The 22,487-nt window shown below is 38.6% G+C and overlaps 1 protein-coding gene across 4 annotated transcripts in view; it reads left to right on the top strand.

Annotated features, from left to right (window-relative positions):
- Window positions 1–22,487, top strand: part of disc1 (DISC1 scaffold protein) — a 54,606-nt gene that overhangs the window by 5,616 nt on the left and 26,503 nt on the right. For all 4 annotated transcript variants that reach the window (XR_001777323.2, XM_017308864.2, XM_081616225.1 and 1 more), the window contains 8 exons: window positions 579–1,363; window positions 2,772–2,841; window positions 3,752–3,908; window positions 4,817–4,901; window positions 5,242–5,474; window positions 7,970–8,024; window positions 10,900–11,002; window positions 11,179–11,367. Coding sequence is in view for 3 of the 4 variants with exons in the window: in XM_017308864.2 (XP_017164353.2) it covers window positions 579–1,363; window positions 2,772–2,841; window positions 3,752–3,908; window positions 4,817–4,901; window positions 5,242–5,474; window positions 7,970–8,024; window positions 10,900–11,002; window positions 11,179–11,367 (1,677 nt within the window). In the remaining variant the exon portion in view is untranslated. The remainder of the gene's footprint in view (window positions 1–578; window positions 1,364–2,771; window positions 2,842–3,751; window positions 3,909–4,816; window positions 4,902–5,241; window positions 5,475–7,969; window positions 8,025–10,899; window positions 11,003–11,178; window positions 11,368–22,487) is intronic.

The following is a 22,487-nucleotide window of genomic DNA, read 5'->3' on the forward strand; positions in this document are numbered from 1 at the left end:
TGAGCAGTGAGTACACGAGGATGATTGACAGCTCAAAGACCCTTGTCCAGGTTCTGATTGATTGTTTTTGGTGCATTTCCTCAAACAGCAATAATTGCTCAGGGAGGTGGAAGAGATGGTTCTTTTCACAGATTGTTTGTCTCATAACATGGTGGCAGCTTTAACAAATAGTTAAAATGTATATATATATTTTTTTACAATAATTACAAACTGTAGTTTTAATTATGTAATCAAGAATATTTTCTCTTGAGTTAGATGATTGTTCTGAGCAGAACAAACAGAAGAAGCGTTTTTCACTTGGCCAAAGAGAGGCGTGTTTCGGTTTAAAATACGACTGTGGTGTTTCCCAACAGCTGGAGCTGAACTGTGGGAAATGTTGCACAGCAGCACAGTTTTTTTTTTTTTTTATCCAGACAGCGATGCAGGGCTGGAAGAGTCCAGTTAAAGTAAAGAACAATCTAATGCTCCAGATTTTCAGTCTTTCATGCTACAGTTTTTCCTTCCAGCCTGATGAGCTCACACTTTATCTCCTACATGAACCTACTGCTCAGATTAATGGTTAATCTCTGCATCGACAGGTGGCAAAGTATCTGGGACAGCTGGCAGCTCTGGCCGTAAGAGGCTGCACAGGAGACCAGGGTACATGAGAGGAGAGCAGGCCAGGCTGCAGTGCACTTCTCATGCTCAGGACGAAGAGGAAGACGAAGAAGAGGAGGAGGAGGAGAGCATTGCTTGCATCAGGAATGGAAAATCTGGATGCCACGCTGACCTCACCAAGGCAACCAGAGTTCAACAGTTGAGTCAAGCTCCTACCGTCAAAGTGTCTTTAATGAATGACCTACATCAAAAGCGATCAACATTGGCCGGCCCTTTAAGTGGAGTTCAAACCACATTGAACGAACTCAGTCCAAGTCTCCAGTCTTCATCTGAGGTCTTCTTCAGCTCAAGTTTTAGCTTCATCCAGCAGTCTCTAAACAGCAACCAGAGGACAGACCCTGCTAGGCCGCTGCAGGAACCAGAACCAACAAATCAACCAGATAATCTAGAGAAAAAAAGAGAGGAAATCACCACCAAATCCAGCCAGGCCCATAAGGAGGAGCATTCATATGGTGGGAGATGTTGGCGGGACTGTCTGTGGACTGGCAAGGAGGAAATGTCCCACCTTCCGAACTCTGAGTCCCAGTCGGTAGACATAGAGGTCACTTCCTCCCTGTCGGTGGACTCGGACACGACCTCGGCCTCCTCTGTCACCTCCGGCTACGAGAGCGCGACGCCTGCCTCCGAGCAAGGCTGGGACAGCCTGGTGAAGACGTACGACGGCGTCCTGCAGGACTGCCTCCAGAACAACCGCACTTACACCAAGGTGGGTTCGTCACATCGCTCGATGCACTCCAAAAAGTGTTTTTGGGCTGCAGTTCATGTTATGGACTTAACATTAATCTCTTAATTAATGTAAAGTTTAGTGATGACAACTTACTTTTTTGTGTTGAATTAACTTATACAATTTTAACTTAATAATTTGACTTTACTTGAAACAATTTAGTTCGTATCCTACATCTGATGTTATGACGCTAGCTTCACCAGGGTCAGATCCTGTATCAACCAGGTGCAGGGGTTAAGAACAACTCGTATAGCGAGGCCTCCGACCTCAACGCGGCCGTCGCAGGTTCCATTCCCTGCCTGATGACCTTTGCCACATGTCTTCCCCCTCTGCTATTACCCACTTCCCTTTCTATCTACTCTCAAATAAAGGCCAAAAAAACTCTTAAAAAAGATTATTTACTGATTTATTTGAAGTACAATAAATAATTTGAATAAGACTGACCTAAATTTGTGAAGTTGAATAAACTTAAGTTACGTTTGTTCAAATAAGTCAACTTAATTGACTTATTTGTTACTGATTGAAGCAATTCATTTAATTTGGTTCAACTATTTTTCTTTTTTCAGTGTGTGACAGGGCTCAGGTCTGATTGTATCTAAAATTAAAGAGGATTTTTCTTATCTTTTTTTATATGTAAAAATAAAACTTGTTTTTTGTAACAATCTGCAAGTTTCTGGTTTAATCCTAACAGGATGTTTGACCACTCTTCTTGGGTTGTTTGGTAGAGTCAGTCAAAATTGTCTGGTTTCCTACAGGCCCGGTTTTAAAACACGGTCCATAAAACTCCACTAGGTTTGAGTTTGGCTCTTTGATAGAGACTCAAAGTGAACGTTTCTAAAGAGTAAACAGGGATTTGCTACTTCCAGCAGCAGAAATCTCCAGGAACTTCATCTGTGGCGGCTGCTTAAAAAGTTGAACTACAGAATAGGAAACTAATGATACAATTTCTTTGTCCAAAGGTCAGTTTAAGTTAATTATTTTTTGATTGATCTCTGACATAAGTATTTGAACTACTTATGTCAGTTTCACATCGCTTTAGTAACCAAACTAGATTTCGCTTTTAATGTAATGATAATGTACTTGTGAAAAATCACTCCGGCCACTTAAGAGATTTTTCTTAAAGCCTTTCTAAGGATGTCTGAATATCATAAACTTAAGGAGTTATAAATATGTACTGGACAATCTCATTCTATAAATATCCTAAAAATGAGATGCTAAGACATTTAATTGAAATGTTAATTGAATTAATCTAATTTCATGTTGATGAAACGTCCAAAACTCTTTGACCGAGTCACTTTGACATGGCGGTCGCTGCTCTCTCTGACCCGTGGAACTATTTAAAGAGTTTTGACCCGGTGGACTCACCGCTCTGTCTTCTGTCCCCTCAAAGATCGAGTCCATGATGTTGAAGCTGCAGAGGCTCCAGCAGAAAGCCATTCTGGACGACGACTACGACGCAGGTGAACTTTGAACTAACGTTTTGCTTTAATAAATATTAATTTAATAATATAAATAATCTGGTAGTTGTGGAGGTTTTTGCGTAAGCTGAGTTTGTGTTTTCATATTACAATTTGTTAAATGAAAGGAGACCTTTGCAAAGTGCCTTTATCTGTTTGTTTTTAAATTACATTGTTTATTCCACGCTGTTTATTTATTTATACAGACGCAATTTACAACAGAAACTTTTTAAAACGAGAGATGCATGGCACCAGGTTTTTGAGATAATCAGATGTGATTTAACAGATTATGTCTTGGCAAGGTTTCCCCCAGAAAACTTGCTAAGCCCAGTCATCCAGCCAGCCGCCATGTTTTTGAGTTAAAAAATGTTTAAAGATGACAGGAAATTTGAAAATATTACTTTATAGTTCTTCATTTTTGGAAGACTGGAAGATTATTACCTAAACACCAACTATAAAGTCTTAAAAAAGGCAATAATTAAAGTTTTATTATAATATTTTTTTAGAAGCAGAGTGAATACTTTAGCATTAGAGCTATATAGTAGAGATTAGTCATGTTCAATAAACTAGAATATGCGTTCGAATGAGGCAGATTAAAAGTGACATTTAACTATCAAACTTTATGCATTTATTAAACAGAATTTTCATTAAAAGTCCACATTTCTGCATTGAAAATTATGTTTCTATTAGCCTGATGTAATATTATGATCTTAAATGTCTTGTTTTTCCAAGCTGTAAATGGGAATCATCATAAGTAATATAAATTAACGTGTAAAAACAAATTCATCTGTACAATTTCTACTAGTGACATAAGTTGTTGAAATAAAAGGGAGATTTACCTTATGAAATGCTAATTTTCTACACTGACATGATGATAATTTTCTCAAAGTTAATTTGCATGTTACGTTTTCAGCTGAGCGCTTTGGGAAGAAGCTGGAGGAGCTCTGCAGGGAGCGCGGCGCTCTCAAACTGGGTTTACCCTCCATGCAGCCCAGCGTCGCCCACTTCCTGGAGAGGCTCTCAAAGGTGGTGCACAGCGCCCTCCAGAGGGAGGACTGCGGTCATCGCAGGTCAGTTTACACCAAAATGACCGTCCTTTTCCATCCATCCATCCATCCATTTTCTTGACACCCTTGTCCCTTAGTGGGGTCGGGAGGGTTGCTGGTGCCTATCTCCAGCTAACGTTCCGGGCGAGAGGCTGGGTCACCCTGGACAGGTCGCCAGTCTGTCACAGGGCAACACAGAAACACAGGACACACAACTATGCACACACACATTCACACCTAGGGGCAATTTAGAGAGACCAATTAACCTGACAGTCATATTTTTGGACTGTGGGAGGAAACCGGAGTACCCGGAGAAAACCCACGCATGCACAGGGAGAACATGCAACTCCATGCAGAAAGACCGGAGCCGGGAATCGAACCCAGAACCTTCTTGCTGCAAGGCAACAGCTCTACCAAGCTATTGTGCAGCCCCGTCCTTTTCCATTTCACTGGAAATAATGTTGACTGTAGAGAAGTGAAAGGCAGTATTTTGCACCGGTTACAGCCCACTACACATAAAGTACCATTTATTATGTTTTTGTTTTCCGTCACACTGCCTTGTTGTCGTTCTTATGCTGTTGTTGTAAACAGAGGAGATCCTGGAAACATTAACCTAAAGCTTATGAAGCATTATAGCTGCTCTGACATGATTATTGTTGAATAATCAGGAATATTATCATTCCTTTTAGGGCTGAAAGACATATCATGATAAGTGTTTCATATCAGTTGAGATTGATCATTAATTATTAGTTATCTGAAATATTACCATGCTAGTGATGTAACCTTTCCTGTTTTAGCCACAGTTTTCACTTAATGACGTTGTTTATTGTTTTTAAGCAGGTAACAGTGAAAATTTAATGGTGCATTCTGAAAACAGATGTCCTGGGACTTGACTTTTTGTGATTGACGATTTATTATTATTCTTTTGGCAGAAATGGATCAGAACCGGACTCAGTGGAGCAGTCTGACCCAACGCAGCAAAGGGATCGCTTGATTCAAGAAAAACATCAAGTTGAGGTAAATGCAGTACAGATTATTTAAGGTTCGTCCTTCCCAGGGTCGGTGGATAAATGAGCCCATCAGGGATTCCTGTAATTTTCTGACTTGAACAAACTTATAATAACTTATATTTCAGAGTTTTATTGACCGGGTTTATGGATTTACACAAGCAGATGTCACTTTGTTCACAAATATATATGTTTGACTGACTCTTGGTGCCAACTATTGAGAAATTTCTTTACATTTTGATTTACTTTCACTGCAAAATGATACATTTTTCATAAAGTAATGCTAAATTTACCTGAATCTAAAAACAAACAGTGCAGCTGATGATTATTCCTGTGCAACGTGTCACCAGGAGGAAATTGAGAAGCTGCAGACGAGGCTGGCGCAGCTGAAGGATCGCAGTCGATACCTGGAGCAGCAGATCCAGCAGGAGGAGCAGCGGACCGAGGCCGCGGAGCTGGAGGGGTCGGTGCTGCGGAGCTGCACCGTGGCCCAGCTCCGGGACATGAGCCGCACCCTGCAGGACCTCATCTCTTCTGAAAACCGCACACAGATCTCCGTCTCCCCTCCACCTTCAGCGCTCAGGTCATTCAGATATATGCATTTATATAACTGAATCGAGCATTAAAAAATATAGACTCACATCAGAACAAAGTTTTTGAATGACTCTTTTTGCATTAAGCTTAAACAATTATTATGAAAGAGAATATAATAGTACAGAATTTACCTTATTAATCCCCAAGGGGAAATTGCTTATTTGTTGACAAAGCTACACGATCTAAGGTGTTAAATATTAATAATATAAACATAACCATAAGAGTTAAAGTTTATAAAATATGTATATATACACCTAAGAGTGATGCAAACAATTCAATATGACTGAATATAAGTAAATAAATAACAAGCATGCGCATGTAAATATGTTAATCTAAAAGTAATCTAATCACGGGGTAGCTGCAGTACCTTTAGTCTGCCTTTAGGGGACACCAGAGAGTTGTGAATGTCGCTGACATAAGCTGCACTTCTACTTTCCTCTTTGTTGTCTTACAAGATTTATCACATCTAGAATAACGTATTTGGAGGAGATTTTATTTGTTTTTTCATTTTTTTTCCTCTAATCAAATAAGTATTACAGTCAGGTTGATTTTTTCCTCGAAAAATAGTAAAATTGTGATTATTCTGAGAATCTCACATTGGCATTAAGCCAAATCTGAAATAAATATTTGATAATGTTCTCTATTAAAATCTAAAAAAAAAACAACAACAAAAACAACAACAACAAAATTCAGCATTTTGATGCAGGCACAGCAAAAATAAAAGACAGGCAACAGTTGGGTGAGACCTGAAGAATAATTTATTTTTCAGGCTGAGTGAGAATGCATTAAGCAGCACCAAGTACTTTATTTTATTTATTTATTTTTATCCAAAGCGTCCTCTGTGCCGCCAGCCTTCTTCCCTCACACCTGCTTGCTCCTGCTTTGAATTTTAATGGTTTTTCTCAGATGCTAATGATTACTTTGCATCTCATCCTCAGAAGTTAATAGCTTGCGAAGCAACCCTGCGGAAAGCCCCTCTGTCTTGACACTCGTTACAAAGACATGTAAATTGTACTTATCACATTCTGCCGGTGTGACCCACCATCAGGGCAATAATTTGATACCTGACACATCGCCACCACAAATGCAGCACATTTATCTGATTGAAATCGTGGTTTCCGATTGGATACCCACACGACGAACTCTGGGCTCTTCTTTTTCACGTTGAGGTATTTCTAATGGCGGCAGATTAGAGTATTAATAAAAAAGTGGTTGTCCAACGGATGATCATTGTGGAACATCAGCTTGAATAACATGCAAAGGGCACAACAGATTTTTGTTAGATGAGGAAGCTGGGACTTCCTCAAGGTGACTGTGTTGTGCTTAATGGATTTTATGCTCCATTTTCCTCATCTTCTAATTAATTTATACCTCTGCCACCACATAATGTCACCTTGCATGTTTGTCTTGTTTGCATGTTTACAGAAGTATAATCTATGTGACCTTTGCCCTTCAGATTTGGACAGAATCGTGTAAACACTCGATTCGAATGGACGTACTAATGAAAACACACTTTTAGGCAGCCGTGGTGAAGATGTGTGAAAACACACTCGTGCACAAAAACACAAAATTTAGTAAAATTACTTTTGTTTGGAAATAAAACACCCACATTAAAATTCCCCCCCACTCCTCCTTCCCCAACCAAATTAATGAAACCAAATGTTAAAATATTTTTTTCTGGTAATTTTAAGTTCAAGTTATCAAGCTAATAAACAGTCACACAAGTTTTGAATCAGCAATCCATGTCTTCCAAATTCCCTGGACTGAAAATGACGAGACACAGAAACCCATTTGTCTTAGCCACTCCTCAAAATGGGAAAGACAAACCATATACGTTGTGGAATGGCTCCAGTTTAATTTAAAAATTAAAAACAACTAGAACTCTGACAACAGACTGGACAAGGACTCAAGTTCGTCTTCCAGGCTTTCACCATTAGAAATGGGAAACCAAACCAACAACTTACATTGGCAACGTGCATCAAATATGAATCAAAAAATACGCACCCCTTCTTTGTTGCTGAACAAATCATACCAGCGGCCGTGATCTTTGTCAAACCCGTTCTTCTCTGAACCGTTGACACTTCTGATGGTCCAGTTATCTTTCCTGTCTTAGCATGCTTCAGCTCCACACATCTGTTGTCTTGACAATACAGAGTTCAGACCCAAAATCTGACTAAAGCCACGTTCGTTAGCTTGAAGAGACGAGGATTGAGCTTTACAGCAAGACTACAGATGATTCTGGTGTAAAAGAACGGATGAAAATGCACAAAAGTGCCCAGTGTTAAGTACAGAGGAGGCACTGTCATGATGTGGGACTGATTCTCTTTCAAGACTTGTTACGGTCTTTAGCATCATAAGCTCAATTTAAATCAACCTAAAATTATGTCAAAAATTGTAAACAAGCTATTTCCCATATTTCACAGTTTAGATTTATTTAATTTGAGAAGAAAATGTTTTATTCGTGTCCCTACACATTTTGTGCAGACTCCAGGAACAGGAACAGGCGCTGAACCTTTCCATGAAGGAAGCTACAGCTAAGGTAAGCCGATTTTCATTCCCTGAGTTAACCAGGATTGACTGAATGTGAACGAAAACCTAATGAATTGTGAGTTAAAATAGACGGCATATGTCTTGTGACAATGTCTGTGTGCTCACAATGTGTACCGATGTCAGAGTTGTTTTTTTTATCTGCTGTTTTTGATCTGACAAGGCAGTGATTTCCTCAGTTGTGTGCAGGAGTCATAAGCAGCAGGATATGCCATTTTGAATAAATTCTCCCCTGATTCACTCTTTCCCTGAAGGAAAAAAGGACTAAAAGTATAAGAAATAAAAATGAGAAAAAAGGAAAAGTATTGAACCTTTGCAGCTACGTCACTTCATCTTTCAAGGCGCCATGATGGACGTTGGAAGTGAGGGACGGTGTTAAGCCAAGAAACGCATGCCTGCCGAGAATTGCAAGCTCCCTCGCGGGAACGCGCATCGCTCTAAACCCTCGCAGATTGATGAGAAAACGACTGAAATATGACCGAAGAGACAATTTTTTAAAATACTCTTAACGTTATCATGTTTCTTAACCATGAAAGCCCGAATCGGTGGGTTTTACTTTGCAGATGAATTGAAATAAATACAGTTTTGACACCTTGATTGAGACGTTTGAGTCGAACATTTTAGTTGATGTCTGATGAATATGTTTTCCACTAATGGTTTGCAGTTTCCCGATTTTTTTTAACACCGTAATAGCTTAATGCATGACAAAACAGAGGCCCATGATGTAGACAATTTGATATGACCCTTAACTGCTTAGTCTATTAATATCGGAGGAGATGCATCCCCTGTTTATTGTCCTATTGATATAAAACTTATACCAGTAGTTCAGAGAACAGGTGTGATTATGCTGAAAAGGTGAAATCCCTCTTAGCTTTTTGTTAGCAGGCGGATGCATTTTTGGCAAAGCAAATTATTAGCCTGCCAATATTTGAATGCCTATCTATTTTCCCCAAATATTGTCCTATTGGTATGAAACTTATACCAGCACTTCATAGAACAAGTGAAGTGTAATTATGTAGAAAATGTAATTTCACTCTTAAATCTTTATTTCTTCAAGTTTGGAGGGGAGAAGAGAGACCGACGTCACGTGCAAAGGGTGAATAGTGGTACTTCTGTGTGACTATTTGGTAAACTAAAGCAAGCAGAAACGTTGAATGGTTTCAGGACAGGAAGAGGTGTCACACTTCTCTATGTGAAGCGTTTTTCTCCCGTCACACTGTCCTTCAGAAACCCATCATCAAATCGCTGGTTGATGCTGCAGCTGCACTTCAAAGAAACCTAGAAGCTCTTCACAAAGAGACACTTCTACCCCAGTTACCATTGTTGTGCTGGAAATGGAAAGTTTGCTTCTTAAATTAAATATCCATCATGCTGGAAACGGCACACCTGCTGTGACAAAACGATTGCAGGCATGAAAGTAACCCTGGCTTCTCTCCGTTGACTTTCTTTTTTTTTTTTTTTGCAACAAAATCTGGCAAAGAGCTGCATGTTTTGGAAATTAAATCACAAGTGTTAGAATTTTTACAGTTTGAAAGGCACTCCAAAGTTGTTTCCAGTTCGTAGATTGTGTGAAATTAAATTATTCAAGCCCGTTTTGCCGGATTTCTGTGCGAGGAAAACTCCCGGGAGATGTTTTGCCTTTGAAATACCAATGAGGACGACATCCTCTCGGAAAATTGTGTCAGATTCAGGAAGAGAAGGAGTCGGAATATCCAGTTCCAGGTGTAAAAACAGCCCTTAAAAGATGGAGGTGCATTGTGGCAACAGCATAGTGCTACACCAAGTATTGCCAAATATTTCTGGTCTAATTTCTTAGTGCACTTGGAATGAGACAAACTAACTAAAACACAACTTTTCAAACACATATTGAAACTTGTTTTGAGTAAATAAATTCTTTAAATTGATGTGAAATACTAGCTCCACTGAATTAAAGAGTTTTTAAAAATGTGTGGCTCTGTTGATTTGGAGAGACTAGAGGGACTTATCGATGTAATCTGGGAGTAAACGGATAAAAACTGCTTTGATTTGATTGCTAAAATAACATTTAAGCACACCAATGTTATCTTGAGGAGTCTATTTATGCATTCCTCTGAAGTCTAAAGCGTAAAAACTTAAAAAGTTCGGCCCCTAAGCCTTGAGTTTGACACGTATTGTAGGTGATCTGAAGCTCAGCAGCAAGCCAAGTACTATATTACTAAAAAAACAAACTGGTTACACTCAAGACCTTTCCAGTGTGACTTAATTAAAACAATTCTGCAAAGAAGAGTGGACCAAAGTTTCTCCACAGTGACTTTTGGCACATCCAGGGCAATTACTCCTTCCTCATAATCATAACTTAATAGCTGCATTTTGAGTTTTCTAAGCTAATATTTGTCAGAGGAAATCCGTTTGGGCCTAAATGCTTTTCTGAGCGCCGTATTCGGCTTCGGTCACAGTGAAGCAGAGGTTTAACGGATGTAGCTAGTGAGAGCAGATGGAGGCCAGAATCCTCAGCAGATCGTCAGCGGCCGCATCTCCATCAACCGCTGACATTCAGCTTCCTTTTCTATCTTTTCCTTTTCTCTCTGACCTTCTAATGATATCTTTCATAGATTCCTCATCCCGCTGTCCCACCCTGTTTTGTTCTTTCTAAAGGTTGGGGACAGGTAACACGTTCAGTGTTGATTCACAGCTGCATATTCCAAGCAGGGCGAGCACAGAAGGATGCAAATACACCCGCAGAATGAGTGTTAAAAAAAAAGGAAAATGGAGGCAGAGGAGGAAATGAGCATTGCGTCCTGTGGGATCCATGTGCCCGCAAAGGTTTTGCTGGTTAGCACCATCCCCCCACTTTCTACTTTCCATCATCTTCTCCGTTTTATCCCCAGGTGGTCATGAGTCAGAGGCTGGGCAGCAGCCTAAGGAGGAAAGTCAGCGAGACTGAAACACAGCTCTTGGCTCTGCACGAAGCCAAACTGGCGGCCATATCTGGTAACTTTCCACTCTTCTCCACCCCGAAAAACATCCCTGCTACATTACACATCCTTTATTTATCCCATTTACTTGAATGGCTTACCATTAGCCGCACTTAATTACGCCATTAATGATGAAAAAGCTCATTAATGGGCGGTGAAAGCGTAATGTCCTCCTGCGGTGCGCCTGTGCAGGTAATGACTTCGGCTGCGCCAAGGAGCTGAAGGCGGAGATGAAGGCGGTGTACCTGGAGCGGGACCGCCTGGAGGCGCTGGCCAGGCGGCTGCACAGCCTCAGCTCGGGCAGCAGCCAGGAGCTGGCCAGGATGAAGGAGCAGCGGCAGCAGCTCAGGCTGGAGCTGGAGCACAGGGAGGCCCTGCATGGTGAGCACTGCCAGTTACCTGGAAATACTGATTAATAATTACTTCCCCAAGAAAGTAATCCAGGTACTTTACCTATTACTTTCAAAAGCAATTCGTTGCTAGGCCCAAGTCTAAAATCTCCCCCTGGATATTTTCTTTAAATGTCCTGTGAGTAAATATATTTGTCCATTTCTCCATAACAGCTGGAACTTTCTATAACTAACAGTTATTTACAATTTACTGTCTGTTAAAATAGTATTTCATGAGATTAAACGCGCTCCCTGCAACAGAGGGAGTGAATTACCATAATAATAGAACATTGGCTGGAAAGCGCATCATCTCACCTTTCAGAAACCGTTTGATTTTTTCAGATGGCGCGAAGTATCGCAGAGTTACGGCAATGCAAAGCTGGATTGTAAAAATGCGTCTTTGGTGACGCATTTTGGCTGATGAGCGTTGATTACTTTGTTACTTCTCAAAAAGTGACGCACAAATACTCAAGGTGCACCAATAAATTGGTCCTGATTTCCTTAATCATGGGAGATTGGTGATCAGCTGATGCTTACATGTGAAGCCGATCTTCTCCACCGATTTTATCTGCATATAAGGTCTAAAAATCAGCCACTGTCTTCTTCTATTCTGGGTTTGACTGACAGACCAGATCATTTTCCAACGTTTGCAGGTAAAAATCTTCACCCTGCTGTTGCCAATTCAGTAAATTTCTTGCTATATTTGGCAACATTTCAGACAAAAAAAATCAGAATCAGATGATTTTTAAACATCGGTAATAGGTGCACTCCTACTAAATACCCAATTAAAGCAATAATTTAACTTTTTCTGCGTATTGCATCGTATAAAACTAAATCGAATGAAATTGTTTACTTTTAAAACTTGATTTGTTTAGCTCTTTTAACTTTCTGTACATTGCATCATCAAATCTGAATAAAACAACAGACTCTTTTTTTAAGGAATTATGTTAAATATTTGAACTTATGCTCTGCATATTCATCTATATTTTAAGAAAATCAAGTCTGTGAATCTGTATTTCATTCTTAGTCCACCATATAAAATACAATTAGTTTTGTGTTTTCACTCCTTCATATAAATAGATGTGAAATACAGCGATTACACAAAATAATTAACGCTCCATGACCGTCTCTATGCATACAGTATCTATCTACAATGTAAAAAAGGCAAAGCTATGTTTTACATGAAACCTGCCAGTGACTTACAGTAACACTATTACATAACAACTTTATAAAGTTCACAGCATGAAAGATTTAGTGGTTTTGTAAAACTTTTTTGCATAAAAAGTCAAATTCTCACTCTGTGTGGATAAAGACGTTATCTTAGAAATTATTGATGCCCCCAAAATTGATTGAATTTTAAAATTTTGCTCTTTCTAGATGAATATTTAATGATCATTCAGGAAATTTTTCTGCTTAAATCTGTTTTTGCTTTCAGGCTCAGAGACTAGGCTTTATTTTCTAATATAATAACAGTAGATGTGTTGTTTCCTGCAGATCCTTTAAAAACTTAATTAAAAGTGTAACTTAATTAATTTAAACTTTAAGTTAAGTTTGGAACAATTCAGAAGAGTTTGGTGCCAGGAAAGAATCTTCTTAGCTAAATGTTGAATTGAAAGCAACTAACTTGTTGCTGAATGATTAACTAAAATATTCTGAACAATTTAGTTAAAACTGAATTTTAACTAAGTTGATTAAGGCTTAGTTAGTCTTTCCCACATTCTGCAGCTTTTGCCTGCACACAAAATCACATTGACACTTAAGATTATGACAATACTTTATATTTTTCTTTCCACTGCCATTTGTTAACCATTTCAAAACATATTTCCGACTCGGATAGCAGCCTATCTGCATTTGCTGAAATATTATTACCTGTTATTACTATTAACATGCATTTAATTTAACAGTTTGGACAATCAAGAAAGCTGTCTGGGAAACTATAAGGTTATTTAGTTCTGTTTAATGTCGATTGAAGACATTTTCCAACAGCCTTATTCAAAAATAGGAAATTTTTAATATCAGAAATATTTTCAAATACTTTTTGTAGTTTCTTCACTTGACAGATATAGCATTGCACCAAATTTTGCACCAAAATACCTCCATGAGGATTTTTGGTAGCAGTCAGTCTTGCAACAAATCTGAAGGTGCTTCTGACTGAAGAGCGTCACTGTATCACAGTTTCATGACTGTCCAGTCAGTAGAGGCAACATTTCACACTAATATGTCACGGATGACATCATCAGTTCTTGGTAAGCGCTGCTAATCCACCTCATTTGCTTTTGCCGCTCCTCTTCAGAGCGCCGTTTGGTTAGAAGGCCGGCCCTAATCTCTCTGCTCTTTGGTCCTGCTCTGCATCAGTAAAGCTTAATTTTTTTTAACTCCTCTGGGATTCAGGGACAAAGATCCTTTATTTCAGCTTTTGAGATGCTAATCAGCTACTCCAAGTTGTAAAAACAATACCTTGTTGTCACGGTTACGGATCGTAACATTGACCAAATGTAAAAAGAGAGTGCACAAATCTCTCCAGCTGACAGCAGGAGGAATAATTACACAAACATGCAACAGTTTAACCAGGAAAACTATGAATAACTGCTCTGCATTTTGGTTTATAAAACTGTTTTTAATGGTTAATGTCACTAAAAAAAGCTAAGTTCAGTCTATTTCTATGCGCATCTTTTTCACTGCCTTTTTATCCTCTGGTTTTCTCCTATTTTTTCATGTTTCTTTCTTTTAACAAGAACACTTATTAAAGAAACATTACTGTTGCTTCATGCAGAGCAGGTAGTTTTTAGAGCTGTTAATGGTTATGTTCTATAACCATTTTAATACATAAATATGAATAAATGCATGCAAGCTTAAAAATAACCACCATAGATCTGTTTTTTAACTGCCTGCAGGTAAAAGAAAACTTGTTTTTTAAAGGATTTTTCTATCTCTTTCAAAAGCTAAATTCAAATGCGAGTCATAAAAACTCTTTAAATGCTGCCACACACTGTGAGGACATCAGTGACTTTTCTCCAAACCTAAGAGCTGGCAGAGGAAGAGGAGGTGGCAGGATGATGCTGAGCCCGTTACCTTGGAGCCCCTCAGTGCACACATGATGCATCAGCGATCGGACAGTCTGCGTCCAGATCACAGACCCCAAACGCTGCATAAATACGGGGCTTGCTTTTTAGGGTTGGGGATATTGATTCGGCACGCTGGCGCTGGCAGAGATTTAAATGGGTTTTGACGGCACCACCTGCAGTGCTGCTCTCTGTAGTCCATCAGTCACACAGAGATTTTCTAAAAAAAGGACACTGCGCTCTCTCTGAGGCGCAGAGACGAGGGAGCAGAGCAGAGAACAGCAGCTGCAGATCTGGGTTCTCCTGGAAACCTAAAGATTAAATTCACACATGAAATATAAATGCTTAACATCTCCATAAATTAATGTGTGGTTAGTTCCTTTGTTTTGCCTGGCTGCACCCTTTCCTGTCAGTAGGGGGCACCCTTTTGTTGTAAGATTTCATTCAGGATGAATTGCATCCACTTTTTCGTGGCGCACTCCTGCTCCAAAGATATTCAAATCAACTATCATCACTTAATTTTGTCAATTCCTTTCACCCATGCATAAAACTCAGACTCGCACTGTGATTTCTGGAGCCCGAAACAACTCGTCCCGGTTGCATTCTCACAACCCTGATCCACATTGGGCAACAAAGACTTGCCCAGCTTCAGCGCATTACAGCGCAGATCTTAGACAAACAGGCTGGGGAAAAACCAGTGACATGATAATTCTGCGGCCAAACAAAGGAGAAGCAGTCAGGTGGGTGTTACATCACAAAGAAAACGGCGAGTTAATGGCTGGGTGTGTGTTCTGATCAAATGCTTAAGTGGGTGTGAGCACCACGGGCACAAAGTGTTACAGACACCAAGGAAAGGGATTCATTAAATTGTCATCCTGTTTGGTAATAAGCAGGTTGGCACTCCCTGGCTGGTAACTGATGGCAAACGGCACGTTGCCGTTCTGTATGTGGACAGGATTAGGAATTACTGTCAACATCTAGATGGCTGAGCTTTTGCTAAGCGGAGCATTTGTGGTTGATTCTTGTCATCTCCCCTGACAAGAAAACCATACGTTTCATTGTGGAAAAGCTTTTTGTCTTCACCTAAGCTCTGGAGGAACATATAGTTCAGATAATGGCGTCATGCGTTTGTTCGCCACTTCGGCATGTTGGAGCTGCTGGTCGGGGAGCCATTAGGTCCCTAATTGCTGCTGGCGTTGAGTGTTGATGAATACCAAATTGGAGGTTTGATTCCCTGCTGAGCGAAGCTAGCGAAGCTAAATTTACAAATAAATAATTGAAAGGCTGGAAGAGATGAGTAAATGACCCCCAGAATGGGGGTTTTCGAACTTGGAGTGCTTTCTTTTTTATTTATTTTGGAGTGTTCTAATGAAAGCTTTTTAAATGGCCTCCAGTTTAATACAATTAAGTCGACTATGAGTGTTTCTTGAACTTTTATAGTGCTACAGATACAAGATTTTATGTATATTAGGGGTTTTCATGTAACAGAATAACATAAAGTAATACAGGACTCTAAATTGGAAAGAAAATGTTGCCTAGTTATTTTTAATTTGATATAATTCATGTTTTTTAAAAACAAGAATAAAACACAATCAGTAGGACATGCATAAGCAAGAACAAAACATGTTTACTACCACTTTTCTGTTTGAAAAGGAGTAGGAAGAAGTGAACACTTATTTAATCCTACCTCTTGTCCCAGTTTAATAAAATATATTACTGACTCCATAATTATCAGAAAAAATAAATATCAGAAAAATGTGGCATTGATTTGACTCCTAATCTTCTATCAGTCAGATTAGATTAAAAAATCTAAATTTTAAAATCTTACCACCAATATTCAATTGGATTTAAGTGCTGGAGTTTGACTAGGCCATTCTAACATTTTTTTTAATCTAAGCTGTTCTGTTGCAGCCCTTAAAGAGACGGAGGCATAAATTATGAAGTCAAATTTGATACATCTACCATTTTTATAACTGAAGGTACAATATAATTACTTTATTTTGCTGTAAAGTGGCTGGAAAACATAGAATACTCTCAGGTCAGGATTGTTTTTCTCCACATAGAATTTTGCATATTGGACAGAAGGTTTAATTTGTTGCCTTGGAAAATCGACAAAGGTTTTCTATCAATGGTTTTCTTCTTTCAACTCTTCCATAAAAGACAGATTAGTGGAGTGAATGACTAATAGTCGCCCTGTCAAGAGTCGCCATAAACATCCCACACTTTTGACATTTTTCTTAAATGTAAAAACTTTTGGCAGGATGTATAGAAGAGAAGACACTTTTTCTCTTTTACTGAATTTAGTGAAATTAAACAGCTTTGGGTGTAGATTAAACAATATGTGGCATAAAGTGAGTATCTCTGAAGGTTTTCATATTAGCACAACATCCTGATAACAGCAAAAATAGTTGTGCTCTTCATATCTGGTAGCTGTTTTGCAGTACTCAAGATATAGTAGTGATACTATAAATATTTAATTTCTCTTTGGGATCAATGAAATATTTTTGAATTTGAATTTATACTCAAGAAAAAGTAAAAAAGTAGAAGAAATTACTCAAGTAAGAGTAATGAAGTATTTGGTAAAGACTCTATTCAAGTAATGAGTAATCGATCAAATTGTCAATCATTTAATGTTTAAAAATTGCATAATAAAAACAGACTAAAATATAAAGTTAAGTGGAAATTTTGGTATTTCAGAGACTAAAATTCATATAATTCATATAAGTAACAAAAAATAACAAAATCAGGCAAAATTAAATTTTTCCAAATCAGTTTTTCTCAACAAATTTGAGCAAAAACTGCAGATGTGTGTCTTTATCGGGTGGATTTTTAGTTAAAAAATGTTTCTTTTTTCATTCAGTGAAATAGAGAATCCAGAAATTTTACTCAAATAAAAGTAGTAAAAATACTCCTAAAAGTAAATTTTTTCAAAAACAGTTATTCAAGTAAATGTAAGGTAACACTTTATTTGAAGGGGGGTGAATAAGACTGACATGACACTGTCATAAACATGACTTAAGCTGTCATGAACATGAATAAGCCTTCATGAATATTTATGACTGCTGTCATAAAGCGTCATTTGGTAAATTATGACACTTGTAACACAAAGTTGACATTATTCAAAATGTCTTTGTTATGACAACTTGACATTAACCAAGAAATCATTACTGATATAAATTTGTTATAAAAGTATTACTGATTGCACTTTAAAAATTAGATAACTTTATGTTATTAAAGGTAAAGTTTAAACAGCAATGATTTGTTACCAAATGTAATTGAGTATATGTAACTAGTTACTACCCAACTTTGCTCCTGTTGAAATGTATAAGCTCAATTCATTACATTTTAAAGTTTAGAAGAGCTTCACTGGTTGTAAAGATAAATTACTGAATGAAAATGAGACCTTTGTTGAGAAGCTAACTCTGTCTTAGGAAGAGTTTGGTTAAGATACAAACACTTTTTATATGCTTTTTATGATAGAAAGTGGCGGTACAGTAGCCGTTTAAAGTCCATTTTGACATCGTGTGTCTCTGCTGGTGCAGAATTTTGCAACCTATCCAGGTCAAACTCAGCTTAAGCAGCTGAAGTGCACATCACAATGCTGTCAGTCCATGTTATTTAACAAATGCAATTCCCCACATGCTTCTGTGGCTCTAGAGAAGGCGAGGAAGTACGTGATTTATTCATGACCTCTTCTTCTTTCAGGGTGCTTCTGGTGAGTACATGGTGGAACATATGATAGCTCTTCTCCTAAAGAGCATCTGAATGACTGAGACGGTTTGAGCAAAAAATAAATATATTTCTGATGTAGGTTTGGACAGGATGCTGCACGGAGGTGATTCGGCATGTGGAGTTGTAGACCTACGTGTCACAACTAAATTATTGTCAAACCACTTCATACGTCAAAAGTTAAATGCTAAACCATAAAACGTCTGTCACTTAAAGAAGACAACACACACCTGATCACTTTTTATTGTTACTTACATGAAGTATTGTCATATTCATACTTAAAATACCAAAGTTTCCAAAGTTTCCACTTAACTTTATATTTTTATCTGATTATATAATTTTTAAATATTAAATTATTGATATTTTGACCAGTTACTCAGTACTAATAAATTAAAATCTAAACATTAATACATGACTGAGAATGGATAATTGTATTTTTTTATCAGTTGCATTTAAATTGTAAATAAATAATGATAAAAAAGTGACATTTATCTGCTGGATTGTGACACTGTTGTCCCTTTAATAAGGCCGTCACCGCAGTGATGCGTGTGCTTTCAGCCTGAAGCATCATTCTAAGTATAAATAAACTCCTGGTTGTGTTTAGACAGAAATCTTCCTGGGGAGAGTGACTGTGCCAAATTCCGAAAAAAAACAACTTTATTTTGGGAGAGTGAATTAGCTCGGATTTCCCGAAGGAAGCCAGAGAAATAATAAGATGTGAGATTAATGGGGCAGGATTGTGAGCAGGTGGAGAGTTTTCAGTGTTTCTCACTACATATTTGGGGGAGAGTTTCTCTTCGCAGACTCGAGTAAAACATCTTGGCAGCCTGCTGCAGTCGATTTTAGATTTCACTCTGCTAACAGAGGTGGAACAGGACAGACAATAGCAGGGAGAGTGTTTTAAGATTACACCCAAAGCCGAAGAATTGAACTATTTTTGGACAAAGTGTTGCACATTTGTGCAGACCAGCGCTGGAACATCACAGTTTATCGATTGTCTGTCAGATATCCGCCTGCAGGTCGTTTCCCCTCTCAGCTATCCTGCTGTTACGTTCGTATACAATCATTCAACATGTCTGCATGTGCTGACTGAGCGTTAGTGCAACCCGCGGTGCTTCTGCTCCCAAACATCCTGAACCGAGCTGAAACGCATTAATCACAGCTCCGCTCATTTATGAAGCCTTACATACTTTCTCCTACGTTGTTATGCAGACGTATCACCTGTACTGGTTTAACAATTTAATTTATGTCAAAAAATGAAGACTACTGTTGTTTGTGTTCATACAAAGCAGTGAAAAATGTAAAGCATAATTCAATTTAAGTAAAAAATAGATGTTTAGATGATTATATTACAGATTTATATGCTAATGCTAGCAGGTTGACTCACAGTCAAGCAAATAATGTATTTTATTGGATTTTTTTATGTGATTGACCAAATTAAGGTAGTGCAAAACTGTGAAGAGGCAGAAAAATGATACATCCAAAAATCCAAGACACAGCAAACATGTGGAAGAGGTCAGAATAATATAAAAAATGCTATGGGAGAAACCAACTTTCAACATCAGTAGCATCAAATGTTCTAAAAAAATGTTTGGAAGAGAAACTATTGCACTGCAAAACACTTGAAAGTGGTTTAACTTGAAAGTGAAAGTCCACCTACTGCCTTGAAAATGCAACAAAAATACTGTTTTGGTTTTAACTCAGAAATTAAATTCATGAAGTTGATTTAACAAGAGACAAGTTGTCTAAACATTGTTTTTTAAGTTTATTAATCATAAATTGTGAGTTTTAACTTAATGCTGCAATTTAAACCAAATAATTTCACAATATGCAAGAAACAAACTGTCCTGACCTAGTTAAAGAGCAAACATTTCTCTGTTATTTCACTCACACTATTAAGATAAAATAATTATTTTAGTTTAGAATTATTTAAATTCTTATTTCAAATCACATGAACAAAATTTCTGATCTGATAATGAATTCTATTAAACATCCCAATGAATTCTGCTTAGAAACATTTAGTGTAATAACACAAGAGTCAGATCAATGTAATGCACTTCCATCTCGGGATACTAAAATCTAAAACTCGCTGAATTTATTTGACTTAAAGAATAGAAGACAGTAGACAACTAAATGTGGCTCAAAGGTTTTACAGTGTACTGCAATAGAGTTGTGACTAACGTAGAGATTTACTTTCCTGCAGGTCAACGACCTTTGAAAATACAACCTGAGAAATAGTGGATCAAAGCGTAATTAATGTGTTACAGTGGTCTAGTTAAAGTCGAGACCCAAATTCAACTTAAAAACTGTGGGTGGTCTCCATCCGTTCCTACTGATTTGAAACCATTTTGCCAAACGAATGGGTAAGTTTGTTCTCCATGACAAATAAACAGAGCAGTTTAACTCGGTTACTGCTCTGTTCATCATTAGGACGTGACAACCTGAGTGCAGCTCATTCTCCTGATCTCTCAGAAGCATCCCGGTTCTGTTTGTGTTCTGAACGAACGACCTCTGCCCCGTTTGGCCGGGGCCCTTGGCAGCAATCAGCGATGTCTGACGCCTGCTGGGATCACTGGGGGCGACGGCAACCAGAGCTCATGAATTTCCAATGCAGCCTTTCTCTCTCCCTGAGTGGCTTTGTGGAGTTCCTTCAGCACTAGAAACACACCGCTGCGCGTGTTACTGAGTGGCCGAGTGCCTCCCTCTTTAGTGCTGGTTTTATCCGCATGGCCTGCCAACAACGGCGGCCTCCCGCAGACGTACAGGAAGTGGTAACATCGCCCGGTGTGCGCAGGCGGGGTGGGGGGTGAGGCTCCGCCACTTTATGTTTTGCCTCACGCTATTGGGGGAGAATAGTTTTTCCCCAAATAAAGGCTCTCTAACCCCAACTTGTTGCCATGGAGACAGGGTCACGCACCGAGGGATTTTTGAAGAAGTTATTATGCAAAATTTGCATTTTGCATGTTTTTGTACTTCCATTTGAGTTTCTACTGCTACCAGAAACAACCAAAATGCTTAAAAAAGAAAACACCTGGCCGTCTTTTGGCAATAATTAAATAAGCGCCCATAACTCCTGTTCTTGCCGCCGTGCACTGGGTTCCTGTGAAGGTTAATTTTAAAAATTGTATTTTAACTTTGAATACCATCCACAGCCAGGTTCCTAAATACATTCATCTTTTAGCTTCATCTGGAACCATGATGTTTCTGAGTCAAATGGGGACAGGCTTCTTTAAGAAACAACTAAAGACATTTTTATTCGGACAGGTTTTTTAAAAATAATTTGTTTTTGTTATTTTTGTTTGAATTGTCCTGTGAAGCACTTTGTGATCTATATGTCTGTGAAAGGTGCTATAGGAATACAATTTTACTTATTTAAGCTTTTTGGTGTCTGGAAAATTAGCCATTTCGAAAACCTTCCTCATTCAATAGCCACTGAACCTTACCTAGCAACCCCAGGAAAGCCCAGTGCCCTTACCAAGCAACCCCAGTAGAACTCCAGCACTTTTGGTCAGCAGGTTTTACCGATGTATGCGCTGCACAGTGGAATACGCGTTTTGTTATTGACTTACCATTCAGAAACCCCTTGCTGCATTCTTGTTGGTTGTGCAGGAGGCTCTACTAGTGCTTTTCAAAGATGTATGGCTGTATAATTGTGTATCTGTTTGCAGCCATTTTCATCTGCGAGTGCAAATGTTGAATTGGGGGAGCTCCAAATGGGCAAAACTGACTAAAATCTCATTATCTAAGAATGGTTTTGTGCCAAAACTATAATAGAAATGTTTCATATAGACCATGAATCTATTCTAACATGTTTAAGTAAAGAGTCTTTAAGTAAACAGTTGGATCTGTGACTCCTTTGACATGTATCTCGTTGTAAATAATTTTCTGAATCGAGTTTTGTCTCATGAAGAGCCTGCTTTGTCATTTTGCTTGTGCACGCTCCGTGCCATCCGGCGTCAGGCTTCATGCCTGCATGTATTATTCAGCAGCTATCCCGTTGCAGGCTGTTTAACGGGGTTGGCATGAATGGAATCTGACAAGAGAGACTCTGTCAGGTGGGACAGGATCTTTGCAACGCTGCAATTAGGTGATGGGTGGCAAGTGAGCTGTCTGGATCACCTGCACACACGTTAAAGCCTTCACAGGCCTCGCTTTTTAATCTGATTTAGTTACTTTAGATGAAAAACTTTAGGGAGAGATTCACTTCTTTACTTACGCCTCCTCGTAAATAGCCCTACTATCTCCAGCTCCGAGTTATTTCGGTTATCTTTGTTAGTGGGTGTGCGGAAGTGTTTGTCACAGCCACTTTCTCCAAGACATT

Source organism: Poecilia reticulata, chromosome 15, assembly GCF_904066995.2.
Source record: "Poecilia reticulata chromosome 15, P_reticulata-male-v2, whole genome shotgun sequence".
Classification (NCBI taxonomy): Eukaryota; Metazoa; Chordata; class Actinopteri; order Cyprinodontiformes; family Poeciliidae; genus Poecilia; species Poecilia reticulata.